General features: G+C 30.3%; 1 protein-coding gene and 1 pseudogene across 1 annotated transcript; one reads left to right on the top strand and one right to left on the bottom strand.

Moving 5' to 3' along the window:
* Positions 1 to 226: 226 nt before the first annotated feature.
* LOC111615830 lies at positions 227 to 5,829 on the bottom strand. The gene is made up of 7 exons (XM_023357262.1): positions 5,657 to 5,829; positions 4,284 to 4,558; positions 1,369 to 1,450; positions 968 to 1,288; positions 755 to 875; positions 479 to 670; positions 227 to 408 (listed from the first exon to the last, which is right to left on the bottom strand). The coding sequence occupies exons 1-7, from the start codon at positions 5,730 to 5,732 to the stop codon at positions 306 to 308; spliced, it is 1,170 nt and encodes a 389-aa protein (XP_023213030.1). The 5' UTR covers positions 5,733 to 5,829; the 3' UTR covers positions 227 to 305.
* Positions 5,830 to 10,493: 4,664 nt separating this feature from the next.
* On the top strand, positions 10,494 to 11,746 carry LOC111615829 (annotated as a pseudogene).
* The last annotated feature ends 2,107 nt before the right edge of the window (positions 11,747 to 13,853 follow it).

Here is a 13,853-nt window from a genome sequence, read left to right as displayed (position 1 = left end):
ACACACTAACATCCGTAGATACAGAAAAAATCCGAACTTTTTTACATTTCTCGACGTTTCAAAGTCCCATGGGTCCAAAATTGTAAAAATCTTCGGGGGGTCATTTTTTTGACCGATCGCCATTTTTTTCTTCTGTTATACGTAACAGAACCGTGAAAGTAATAATAAAAATTAAATAGGCCGAAATTATTTAGTCAAATTAGAAATTTACGAATTTATTTAAATTTCGATTACGAATTTAAACAAATGTTACATTTATAACAAATTTTATAATACAAAGTTCCTACTGTGAAATTCTATTTTTTTTAATTTTTGCAATTTACTTCGAGTAGAACGGCTGGCTTTTTAGAATAAATCGGTTTGAATGGATCGGTTGGACATAATTTTGTCGTTAGTGAACGTTGTTCGCTGTAGATAAATAAAGACGTATGAGTAAATGTACAGAGTGATTAGTTATATCAAATAAATTATTACTTACATTTTATCAACAACATTCATTGGAATCACTTCTATGTATTCTAAATATAATTTTTTAGTGCGGATCCAATTAATTGGATTAAGAAGTGATGAAGAATCTGTCCACGAAAATAGAACGCTTTTTATTTTTATAAGGTTTTTATCCGTAGTAGCGAGATAAAAATGAGTGCTTCCTGGATGGAGTTCTCTGCTTCTAAAGAAGTTAAACCTCATTGAGTAAACAATAAAAATTAAAATATATAATTTATACATTTAATAAAAGTAAAGCCTTCTCTACCCTCCAGTTAGTTTGGTAAGAACATTCTCTTGGTCTCCATGTAATTCTATTGCTACAGATCCTTTTACTGCTGTAGCTTGCTTTGATTTATGTAATTTAAATACAATTTTGTAATGTTGTACTGAAATTAATTAATAATATAATTACCAATATATATATTGAACTAATGAAGTATAAATTTTAAAAATAGTTTTACTAATGAATGAAATTTACAGCAAAATGGAGAATCTCCGCTAGTTTTAAGGTAAAATTTGACATTAGTTTCGTTTAATGTTTTACGTTCGTCTGCTCTGATACCCATAGTAGAACATAGACTACCATCCGGAGCACAATCGGTGCATTTTCCTTCCAGAAATTGTTCCCAAGAAGCGCATTTATAGCCTACAAGTCTACAATGGTTATTATTAATTGACCAATGGAAAAAATCCACTGCTCTTTGATGATTGCAGCCAATGAACCGTCTACTACCTATATTAAAATAAAAATTATAAATATAAATTATTATAAATATAATTTCAGACATGAAATTAACTACTAAGAAAATAAAAATATGAGAAATATTAACATGTTAACATAATAATTAACGATTTCGTCACGCTTCGAAAATGTGTCACGTACACCATCAATGGACAGCCCGTTTTCATTGGAAATTTTATCCAAGTCCTCATCACTGTCTTCGATTTCTTCAATTGTATGCTTATATATTATAATATATAATATACACTGCTATTATATTCTAGACCTCTTGAAGCACGTTTCCTTTTAGGAACTTTATCATCGGTTTTGCTTCAGTTACGATAAAGTTTCGTTGACATAATTTTGATAAGAAAATCAGAAAATAAAACAGAAAAATCGACCAGAACCGGAACCGAAAGGCACTCAACCCAATAATGCATCTTGTGTACAGCGATATGTATCAATGAGTATTTGAATCACCTGATGCAAGAAGTTACCATCCGCCGGGGAAACCTCGTAAATGCGAGTAATTTTTCGTGTTCCACAATTTTTTGACCACGTAAGTACGAGGATTCGGATAATGAATACTCGTTAAACNCTTGATATACGACTGCAAGAAATTTCAACAACAGAGGAACAAACTGATCCAAGCTGTTCTTCAAGAATGCATTGCCTGGCCGTGCGACACTAGTGTTTTAATTGAAAATAAAAACATCTACAATGAGCTCATTACTTTTGTTTCAGCCACTAAGGCGCTAGAACTCAACACCAGCAGGTAGCTGGTTCTTTTCAACACGGGAATTGAGTTGTTTGCTCTTTGTGTACAATCGTTTGTTAGCATTTTTAAGCAGCTGTGTCTATTCCAAGTGGGAATTTAAATACTGCTGCCGCCTTACATTTCAAATGTACATTATTTTGTTATGTTTTTATATCTTGTAATTTTGTGATTTTAAAATAAAATACATGATGCGGCTCACGACCTCCCTCTTCCTCTTATTTTCTCTTCCTACTGTCTTCACCCCCTTTCGGCACCTGCCAAATACCTTTCACTTACGTCTAACTTCTTCTCACTTCTTTTCATCCCCTTTGAGGATATACCTACGAGTAATGCCTCCTATCACCTTTCATACTGTTCATACTGTTTATATACTTGACATTAATAAAAAAAATTTTGTGAAAGTAGTATTAATATCTTTGAAATTTGTCATATTCATTACAGAGGAACAATCTTCTCGGAACAATGATTAATTATATATGTAAAAAGCATTTAATTTGTAACGTATCTTGTATATTGACAGTATACTGTACTCATCAATACGGGATATCTTGTAATAGATTATATACGATAATAGATATCTTAATAGGTCTTACACCTGTTTCTAAGTATAAGATAAAGCCTAGAACGATCTGGATCCCTTTTCTACACACCACAATGATACGTATTAAGTATGTCGTATTGCTTATTGTTTTTACAACAGTAAAATTGTTATCAAATTTTTGAGGTAGATAATGCTGGAGATCTCAGTTGTTAAGAACAAGAGGATATTAAGAATAAACTCATAAATAAATAAAATTATAATTAAACAATATAAAAATAGAGATATTGTTATTATTATTAATTTATTATTAACTTTAACTTTTATATATTTTTTACTTAAAGTATAAATCACAAACTCGATAAACAATGGAAAAGAATAGTTTAATGAAATGTCATTAACAAATGTTAATTTGTCAAAAATAAAATTAAATAGATAGAATTAATTCAGAATATTTTTTGGACTTTTTCTGGTCTGTGGACTCTAAGAGAGTCTTTTAATCATATCCCTAATGGATTCCGCTAGACCCACAATTGGGCAGCCGAATAGTGAGATACATAGCCTACATATCCATGACAGATCACCGTGAAAATTTTCTTTTGGTTTTGACTCACCTCAATTCGATCCCGAGCCCCCCTAGATCGATAAGATGACGCCTTTATTATCTTGGCCATCTGGTTTCCAAAATATTATTTAAAACTTTCCGATCATTTCCTATTCTTTTAGTTCAAAAACAATTATATTTATTTTGCCCAATGTTAAAGTTTAATGATTCTATAAAATAAGTCTAAAGCCCAGAGCCGGTTCTAGGCTCAATAGCATTGGGGGCAATAGTTTTGGGTTCCCAACAACGTAAAAAAGTAACAGTATTAAAGAAAACCAGAGAATAGAAGCTGTGGTGAACGTCACCCTTCACATCTTAACTGTTGTGAAAAACATGCAACGAACCCCGTCAACGATATGAGTCATCACTTCCTGGAACAAGATCGAACTCACCAAGTAAGACCTTTGACAGTTAGTTGTTCTATGTTAGCCGCGTCGTCGAGACATGTAACTGTTACGCAAGTAGACAATAAACTCAGTTTTGTTACGATCTCGTCTCATTCGCTTTTATCGCGCGCAGTGACGAAAAGCAAAAGTAATAAAGGCAAATTTCAAATGTCCGCTATTGATGTGGCGCTACAATATTTGGCTATGTCTTGGCTACTTTAATATTATTTTTACGTGTTTTAGCTGGCAACACTCATTCGACCATGAAAGGGAGCCAGTATTTAAACGAGGCTTAATTTTCTAATTTTTAACGATACAATAGCGATGATTATTATTTAAAAAAATTTTTGTTAGGCTTAACATCGATGAAAATTCAACGCAAAGTAGGTTAATAGCGATATACTAATATACTAATTACATGGGATATAATAATATACTACACTAATAATAGATTTTTTAATACTTTTCAGTTATCCGCCCTTTCAATTATCCGACCAACCCCAGTTCCCAATTAGGTCGGATAATCGAGGCTCTACTGTATTTTATTACTTCATAATATCAGCACAGTACATGTATAATTACTTAGGTATTCCTTATAGTGCTGATGTAAGATAATGATAAATCTTAATGTACAGTACTGTACAATATTCTTTCTGTTTTAGTTTCTTTCACATTTTTGTAGATACGCCAAATTTTAAAAGAATTCTGAATAATTAGTCTATTAGTAAAATTATTTTAAAATTGAAAAAGAATATAATAGGTCTTACCTGTTGCCATCGTGCAAAAAGTTTATTATCGAGTAATCCATGTACGATGAATCGAGTTGGAGAATTTACTTTTAATGGAGATTTTAAATGTTTTATATTGTCTGTGGTTAAAGTATAACTATGTCTAGGATTAGAATTAGTGTAAAGAAAAAATTGGGTATTTATAAGAGTTCGATGCTGAGGAAGAACATTTATTAAACGCTTCAACGGGTCATAAAAGTCGGAAGTAATTTCAAAACATCCTAAAGGCTTCATGCAAGTTTTTTTACCAATCGCTGTAAAATAAAATATAGAACTTTGATGCATTCCAAATAAGTTACTTTTTTTATTGTTAATTTTTAATTATACAGAGTGTCTAGAAAGGGTGAGTGCAGTTTAAAAGTAAAATAAATTAAAAATAAAAAGTGTTCAAAGAAAGTTTTGTTTTTACTTTCAATCTATGGTTATTAGAAAATTATTTACTAAAAATTATATTATCTAAATGGCGTCAGTTACGCTCCTGGCACTCTTCTAATCTTGAGCGTAGATTTCTCAGTACACGTTGACACAAAGCTTGAGATACCTGATGCCATTTCTGCTGTGATATTCTGCTTTAATTGAGTTAATGTCCTCGGCTTATTTTCGTAATCCTCTCTTTAAGAAATCTCCATAAGAAATAGTCCAGAGGACTCAAGTCTGGACTGCGTGGTGGCCAGTTAACATCATCTCTTTGCGAAATCAGCTTATTGGGGAATAACTCCTTTACGGCTTCAATTGATTCATGGCTTCAATACAAGAACATGGTTTCAACAAGATTGCGCCACTTGTCACACATCAAACGAATCACATCTCTCCAAAAAGTGTAAATATAAAAATAATATCAATAAAACTAAACTTTTCACTACTTATTAAAACAATTTTGATTTATATTAATTTTAATGATATTTATCTAGATAAAAGGATAAATTTTGGAGGTTCTATTATGTTTGTGACAAAATAAATCGTTCTGTATGCTATATTCTTCCTACATATAAGAAATTAAATATATCATTATAAACTTGTATCACTAACTTATATTTTTGTCTAAATCTGTTGAAATTTGTAATGTTTTGTGAAAAGAGAAACAAGGTCTCAAAGTATAAATATCATTAACAATTGCGATATGTTCAAAATACTATCCTATCTAATAGATTGGGAGATAAAAACCATTTAAAGACTAACGTGTGACGAGCAAAGATAAAACGTAATATGAAGACAGTATAGATTATTACACAAAAAAGTTTTAATACGTTTCTATTAATTTATATTCTTATCCATATATAGGTTAGAGTATATACAGTACATTAGCTCCTATATAGATTCTATATAACATAGTTAACTGCTATATCACTTACTTGCAAAATATTTTAAGTTTATCACGCCGTACACATAACCAAACAGAAAGAAAAATAACAAGATAAAATGTTTCATTTTGGACTGGAGTGAGCGTTTTGAATCCCAAAAAGTAACTGTTTTTCCTAAAGCTTCCAAATTAGCAGCACTAAAATTATTTCATCTGTTCTTTTAAGTAGTATCTCTTGTCAAGATAAGTAAGCTTAAGTTTCATTATCACCTGCTGTGCCGTGTAATTTTCCGATCGATAAATTAAAGATAAAAATATCAAAATATTTCAAATATATTGATATCAGACATATCAAGTAATTTTGTTTGTAAGTACTACAGATATCATTTTATCTTTTAAATAATTTACAAATAATTTGATAATTTTAAGAAACATTACTGTTTCAACGTAATTTTATATTTTAATTTATCTTATAAACTAGCAATTATTTATCATGACATCGTCTGAATGCCGGGCTGCAATTTTTAATTTATTTAATTTAAAATACAGTACATGTTCTCTACTCAAATTAGTAGTGTCTTGCCCCTGTACATCATACTTTCCTGTTAACAATAGAGTCGTGCCGGTCATCTATCTAACTCCTTTCAGGGAAACATTTTTAAATTGAAATAACGTGACTTTCGGTTTGCATCAGAAGTTTGCATATAGTTAATCAGAGCCTCATGTCGTCTTTCATCTACCTAACTCCGTTCTCGAGATTAAAGAAGGACAGACATGTCTGTCCTTCTTTAATCTCGACAGTGGGAACTTATAGGTCTGCAAATTTTTGAAATGCAGCCCAATAAAATGTATAACACTACTTTGAAAAAATATATATTTATATGCAAGTATCTGCAAAAACATGAAAATTGTTGAAAAAAGTCCCTTTAGTTGAGACGAATATCATAAAATAAAATCAACGTAGCCTCACATAAAAAGTCGTCTTTGAAAGCGAATTTCACCTATTTTCGAATCGTCAATGGTGAATGTGAAAAACCGGATTATGAAGACAAAACTTTTATTTGTATTCTTCAATATATTTACTATGCAAATTACCGTCAATCATTTTTAATGCTAGTATGATATATTTACTATATTTCTATATGTCTCTTTAATAAAAAAAAAAAACAAGTTTGGTAGACGATCTCACAGCTTTCTAATCACAGATCGTCTACCAAACTTATTTTTTGGATTAAAGAGACGCTCTATATAGAAATCGAATAAACAGCAACCATATAACAGCGAGAAGAATATTTAACATACTTTATTTAGTATAGTAAAAATTTCACTAATCATTGTTTGCTCAACCGGAAATCCAACCAATTTATAGATTACATATAAATGAATGAATCTTAAACAATTTAGTAACGTAGAATAAACACGGCCGGATTATCAAGGCGATAAGTACGTTAGCTGATTCTCTGAAGGACCTGGATTTGAGTTCAGGTTGGAAATCTTAAGAATTCTTTCGAGTGGTGTAATTCTGACGTATCTCTTATCAGCCGGTCATCGTATAATGGCCTGACCAAATCCATAATGGGCTATTTGGTCAGGTGCCCACAGAATGAAACGAGTACAAAACTATAAAAAAAGAAACAAAATAAAATAAAAATCAAAGAAAATAGTCATTGTGGGTTAATTTGGAATTGCCATTGTGAGAAATATACGTATTCTACAGCACTTCTAATTCCAATTTTATTATCCATTGATTTCGTCTATATCTCTTTATTATTATTTCGGTTAATAGAGTTTTTATTGTATATAACATACTTATATCTCCACTATTAAATAATATACGTTTATTAACTGCATTAATTGTTTATAATGCGAGATAATTTTAAGAATTTAACGATGATATAAAACAAAACTGATGCGGAATATTATTTTATAGAAATCTCTAAGATAACTTCAGTTGAAGTGCTTTTTTAGGTGAAGTAAATATATAACCTTAGTTTCTGGTCTGTATATGCAATGCATTTGAATCTGTATAATAAATTTTTATTATTTTTTATAATCTCTAAGCGCTTCAAAAACGAAATCTTAAAGCGCCACTTTGTTTAAAGTGATTACTTTGATTACAGTACACTATAATCATTTATACAAGTATAAACACTATTTAAATAAAATTTTGTATGTATCTTACTGCAATTGTCAGTATCAAAACTTACAATTCAAAGTTTAAAAAAAATAAATGAATGAATGAAACACATTTAATGCAGCTTATTGAAATTTAATGCATATAAATACTTACCCTTAAGACTTAGAAATATTATAGTTAAATATAATACTGAATCCTTACTTTGATAAATCACTACACGAAAACTTGTTATGATTTCAGTTTCAAATTAGTAGAGGAAAAGGTGGTATTATGGAACCCTGCAGGTATTATGGAACCTCTCCATTTCAAACTGATAATAAAGGTGAACTGTAGCGGATTGTGGCTGAACTGCACTAGGCAGACATCCATAGAAAGGGGGAAATCCGTTTTACTTCAGTTAAACGGTTATCCGTAGTGAATCAGCATATTTGTGTTTTTCGAAATTCGAAAGTTTTGAATGCTAAGTGAATTTAATTATTTCTAAAATATAAATCGTATAGTTGTAGGTTCACTGGTGCATGTATTCCGTTCCAGAGGCTTAGGGGTACATATTAATCTGTGTGACGTTCACGTTTTTTAAAGTTTGGTCTTGACAGACATAAGTTAATTCAAGATGGCGGTGTGTGAAATATGAACCCCATTGGTGATTTTAATATGGAACCCAACTCCTCTGAACTATCTCTTTGCAAGCAGTATTTGTCCGGAGCAATTTGTGAAAAAGACACTAGATAGAAAGCCAATTCTTCCTGAGAATATCGAAAAAGAGCTGCTGGAATATATATTGTTGATGGAGGTCATATTTTTCTATTATAAAAGCATTTTTTCGATAAAATACATTGGAGTAAATGATTTTGTAATTACTTAACTTGCTTTGTACTTTCCTATTTGTTTTTGGATACATTAAAGCATTTTTTGAAAATATACAGTAAGGTTCCATATTACCACCCGGTTTTCCCTAAGCCTACTTTCTGACTTTTTGTACAGAAGCCTTCAAAAACTATACTTATAGTTACACTAACGAAAAATCCAATTAGGAACATCTAGTTTAATAGTTACCAGTACTTTTCGCACAAAAAACGGGTTCCATAATACCACCTTCTCCTCTACTGCAGCCGAACTCATTGCTTTTAAATTTATTTTTTTAATATGTATTTTATAAATACAATTATATATTATTTCTTATTAATACAAAATATCACATTGTTTTAATTTATCTGATTATTTTTTTTATTTTGTACTGTATTTTTATTTAATCACTATCTATATTTGTTTGTTTTCATTTGTTTTATTTTATTTGTATGGTAAGATTGTAAGTTATTCCATATTGTAAGACTTCATATTTTTAATTTTCTTTTGATATTCAAATCTGATGATTTGTGAAATAAGTAGAAGTTTCTCAGTAGATATTCTATTAGTTACTACAACTTAGATCGTTTTCTAGTATTTTTATTGGGCACTGTGTTACATACAAGTTAGACTTATTAACTTCTCTTATGAACAAATGAATTCTTGTGGTTGCATAAAACTGAATTATGTATGAAACTAATTACACCTAATGATCTTTACGTTCTAAAGTGATTAAGGTCAAGTTGCTATCTGTTACAATATCATCAGATAATCCAACAACAACAAATTTCTTATCTTCGACATGCTGAGAAATGTGTTTTTCACATAAAGTAGTAAATGCAGCAGCTGTTTGGAAAAATACAAGAGTCTTCCATGGCTATTTTCCCTCTCCCTCTCCGCCCTATGAGGGCCTCCATTTTAGCAAGCCCACCATGGGGCGGCCGGGTGGTGAGGAACGGGACCCGACATAACTAGATGGATCACCCCCGAAAAATTCCTGGGGATTTATCGACTCGTCCGGATTCGAACCCGGGTACCCCAGTGCGGTAGGCTGCCACCTTGACCACTCTGCTATCTGGCCGTCTCTTTCATGGCTTGGTTGGATCATAAGGCTCGGTAGAGGCAAGCCGTCAAGTAAGCGGGCGAATGAATGAACGAACGAACGGCTTAACAAAGCGAACCTTACTACTATACTGGGATTACAACACTTTGTCTATCCCAATTCACATTTTTATTAAAAACTAAAGATATAGGCCTCGTCGGACAAAATACGAGTATCGTCGTCATTTGCTATTTTTTCTCGAGCTACGTATCAAATTTCATCGAGTTCCCTCCATTCGTTCCCCGAGATATCGATAAAAATCGATATTTTTCATTTTACTTAAAAATTACATTCTCCTCCAATCAAAAAATTTAGGCTACGTTTTTCGAAATGTCCCAAGCAAACATTTTGCAAAACGGCTCGTTACTATAAAAGTCATTTAAGTTTTAATTTTAAATTTAATTTTTTTTATTTAAATAAATTCAATATTGTGTTATTTAAAAATTACATTCATATTAGATTCATATATTAATCTTTGAATGTAATAATACATTAATGTATTAATTCTGGACATTCGAAATTACAATCTTTTGGTAATAAAAGGTATCGCTGCATATTTGTCTTTTATTAGATACATATTCGAAATTTGAAAAACTTTGGTGAGATTTACTTTTGTTATTTCCAATTCTATTTAATTATGGATTATTTATTGATATTTACAAATCTCGAGCTACGTTCAAAAATGACTTTAAACAATTGGATGATTACGACTTTTTACGTCTATGTCGTTTGCCAAAAAGTGTAAGAAACATATTAGAACAAATTAGTCATAATTTAGTTTCCACATCAACGAAAAATTATATGATGTCGTCGATAGAACAACTGTTGTTGGCTCTACGTTTTTATGCAACATTTCAGTTGGTCGTAGGCGATTTAAATGATTTAAGTCAATCTGCTTGTAGAGCGATTAATAGATGGAGTTTTTACATTGCTCAAATCTCAGCAGATTATATTCAGTTGCCTAAAACAGAATCTGAAAGAAAGCAAGTAAGCCTAATATCCCTTTATCTTTTGATATTATAGTAATTGAATCGTTTTATCTTGTTTTTTACAAGTTTATTTACATTAGAATCGTTAATTCAAATAATATAATCTTTATTCATTTATTTAAATAATACATTACTTTTCAAAATAGGAACTGTAATAAAATATAAATATATACTTGATATATTGTTTTTATATTTTTTAGATAAGTCAAGACTTTTTTCATTTGAGGGATTTTTCCATGTGTGTATGGAGCCATTGACTGTACCCACATTCCAATTCAGTCACTGGGAGGAGAAACTGCTGAATTATTTCGAAATAGAGAAGGATATTTTTCTATTAATGTTCAGACAGTTTCAGATAGCCAGCTTAAAATCAGAAATATAGTTGCCAGATGGCCAGGTAGTTCTCATGAGTAGCACTATATTTGCCAATAGACATCTGTGTGTTGTTTCAAGCAGGAGACATTCCATTGAAATATCATAATCTTGTTGACAGTGGATACGGATGTAAGACATATCTGTTAACACCAGTATTAAATCTACAAAGTAATCAAGAAATAAGGTAATTATTAGTTTTTTAATACATATATTATTAAAATATTATATTTAATGCATAATATAATTTCAAATGATCATATATATTTCAAAATTAATATCAATTAGTTTTTCTTTGAAAGATATAACAGGTGCCACATAAAAGCACGGAACACAGTGGAACGGCAATATGGTTTATGAAAACGGCGTTTTCCCTGTTTATCAGTGGGTTTACGTTGCAACCTTCAAAATGCTATGGCTGTCATAGTTGCCACTGCAGTGCTTCATAACATTACAATTTCACATGGAAATATGACAGTTCCAGAATTTGATGATATTTGCATGAATGAAGATGTTCCGATGCCTGTTGTCAGAAGTCGGAATGCAGCTGGATTTGCAAAGAGAAACGCATTAATAGCAGATTTCTTTAGTATTTAACTTCTTAAATGTTTGCATAACCTTAAAAAGTTATGCAAGCATTTCAGACATTATTATTAAATTAAAAGGCCTGTTTCAGGGTCACAAATTTTGCTTAAGAGTTAGCCAAATCAATATAAGTAAAAAAAATGTATAACAATATTAAAAGTTTTGATATCAAATTTTGTTATCCAAATAAATCTTTTTTGAAATAAAAGATATATATCTATTATCGCTAATTAACAATAATAAGTGCATAAAGCATATATGCTGCAATTTAAAGAAAATTTTATAGACTATTTTCTTTAAACAAATTAAATTTTGAAACAATTCTCTATAAGTTAAGTAATAAAATCTTCCTAAATAAAAGTTGTAGGAATGAATGGAGTAATTGTAAATCCCTCAGTTTTTCCGCTTAGGATTTAACATGTTTGTAAGGCAGAGGATATTGTAAATGAACATAATTTTTGAGATGAAAACATGCACAAAATTTGCCAGTTTTATGTCACCAAGCAAATGAAAAGAGACAGGAATCCTGTTGAAAGGCAATATGATTTATGAGACATTTTCCATGCCTTTCTATTGGAGTACACCAGGGCTTCTTAAACTATGGGTCGTGACCCCATTTGGTGTTGCTTAGCAAAATCTTGGGGTCGTGAGATTTTAATGCAAAGTATTGAAAATAATTTGTGAGAGTTTGAAAATGGCATGCTTTGTGTCATAGGTTTCGTGAGTTGCACTTTATGTCACTTCTGGTGCAACAAGACAATGATTCAGCAACAACACTGATTGTAGTGTGAACTAGTGTAGTGTTGTTGCTTTTCAGTGTGTTCAGTTGTCTCTGTTCCATTGTAACACAAGAGTGAACTGTGGTAGTACACCATTATTGTTTTTGCAAATTTGTATATATCTTTATTTTATATATATATTTTTTTTTGGTCGCGAAAAAAATCACAATCATAAATGGGGTCGTGAATAAAAAAAGTTTAAGAAGCCCTGGACTACACTAATTTGCAGAATGCAGTGCATATAATTCTTCACAATATTGCACTACAAGATGGAAGTATAGCATTATTTCATGATGATGATGATGATGATTTTTTAACTTCAGATGTGCCTGTACAAGTATTTAAATACCAGAAATGTTCAAGGTTTTGCTAAAATAATGCAATAATTCAGAATTTTTTGTTTAATGTTAAAATAAAAATTTCATATATTTTTAAATAAAATTTTGTTTTCTGAAAAGTTTTATTGTTATTACTGTATTATTATTCTAAAAAGAAACAATATATTCAGGACACAAATATTTCATAGAAAATTTTATGTTAAAAAAATGAAAACACTTTTTACACTATATATATAAAAGTAGATTACATATTTGTTAATTGTAGTCTTAAAATGGATGGATTATCATCTAGAATTTGTAATATCTTTCTTTGCACTTTCAACTGTGTTTTCATCAATAACATTTTCATGTCATGTTCTTCCATCATAAATTTTATTTTTAAATTAGGCTTTTCTTCAAGAGTTTCTTTTCTCCTTTTTGCCTGTTCATAGGTGGCTTTAGTTACTTCAGGCTGTTTTCTTTTCTTTTTATTTTGATTATTTTTGTCATTAGTGGAACTATGATTGAAAGGTAATTATTTCATTATAAGCTAAAACAGTATTTTTATGGAATATAATTATTTTTAAGATTTACCTGCTGATTATCAATATTTTCTTAAATGTACAATATATGATGATTATAATAATTTCTTAAATATACAGTACTCTACAGTACCAATAACACCGGTCATATCGGAAGTGTTTAATTAAATTTATCCGGTCATTCTAGTTTAATTAAATTTATCATCCAGCGTTGTTATACAGTACTTAGATATTTATTGTCAGTTACTCTAAGTTGCCCGTTACAGCTATGTGCTGTATTATCTCTATTCTTAAACAGTATATACCACATATTTCATCTTCATTATTAATGTATTGTTTATGATGCTCAATATGACGTTAATGATATACATATTTGGATATATGTGTATGAAAATGGCAATAAAAGTTTTAGATTTAACGATGACAAATAACCAGCTAAAAACAATATGGATGGTTTCTCAGCTGTTTATTTATTTATTGATCCGCTGTTGTATCAATTTTTTACTAAATAAATTTTATTAAAACAATTTTTATAAATCGTCGAATAACTTTTATTAGTTATTTAATTAATAAGACGATA

Source organism: Centruroides sculpturatus, unplaced genomic scaffold (assembly GCF_000671375.1).
Source record: "Centruroides sculpturatus isolate CEXI.00-Female unplaced genomic scaffold, Cexi_2.0 scaffold2678, whole genome shotgun sequence".
NCBI classification, from domain to species: Eukaryota; Metazoa; Arthropoda; class Arachnida; order Scorpiones; family Buthidae; genus Centruroides; species Centruroides sculpturatus.
This window is presented reverse-complemented; position numbering and strand designations above follow the sequence as displayed.

Excerpts from the sequence above, each read along its gene's own strand:
- LOC111615830 (XM_023357262.1), bottom strand. The coding sequence starts at position 5,732 with ATGAAACATTTTATCTTGTTATTTTTCTTTCTGTTTGGTTATGTGTAC. Across the intron at positions 671-754 it reads CTTACCAAACTAACTGGAGG|AAGCAGAGAACTCCATCCAG; the intron begins GTAGAGAAGGCT and ends TAACTTCTTTAG. Across the intron at positions 409-478 it reads ATGAATGTTGTTGATAAAAT|CGAACAACGTTCACTAACGA; the intron begins GTAAGTAATAAT and ends ATTTATCTACAG.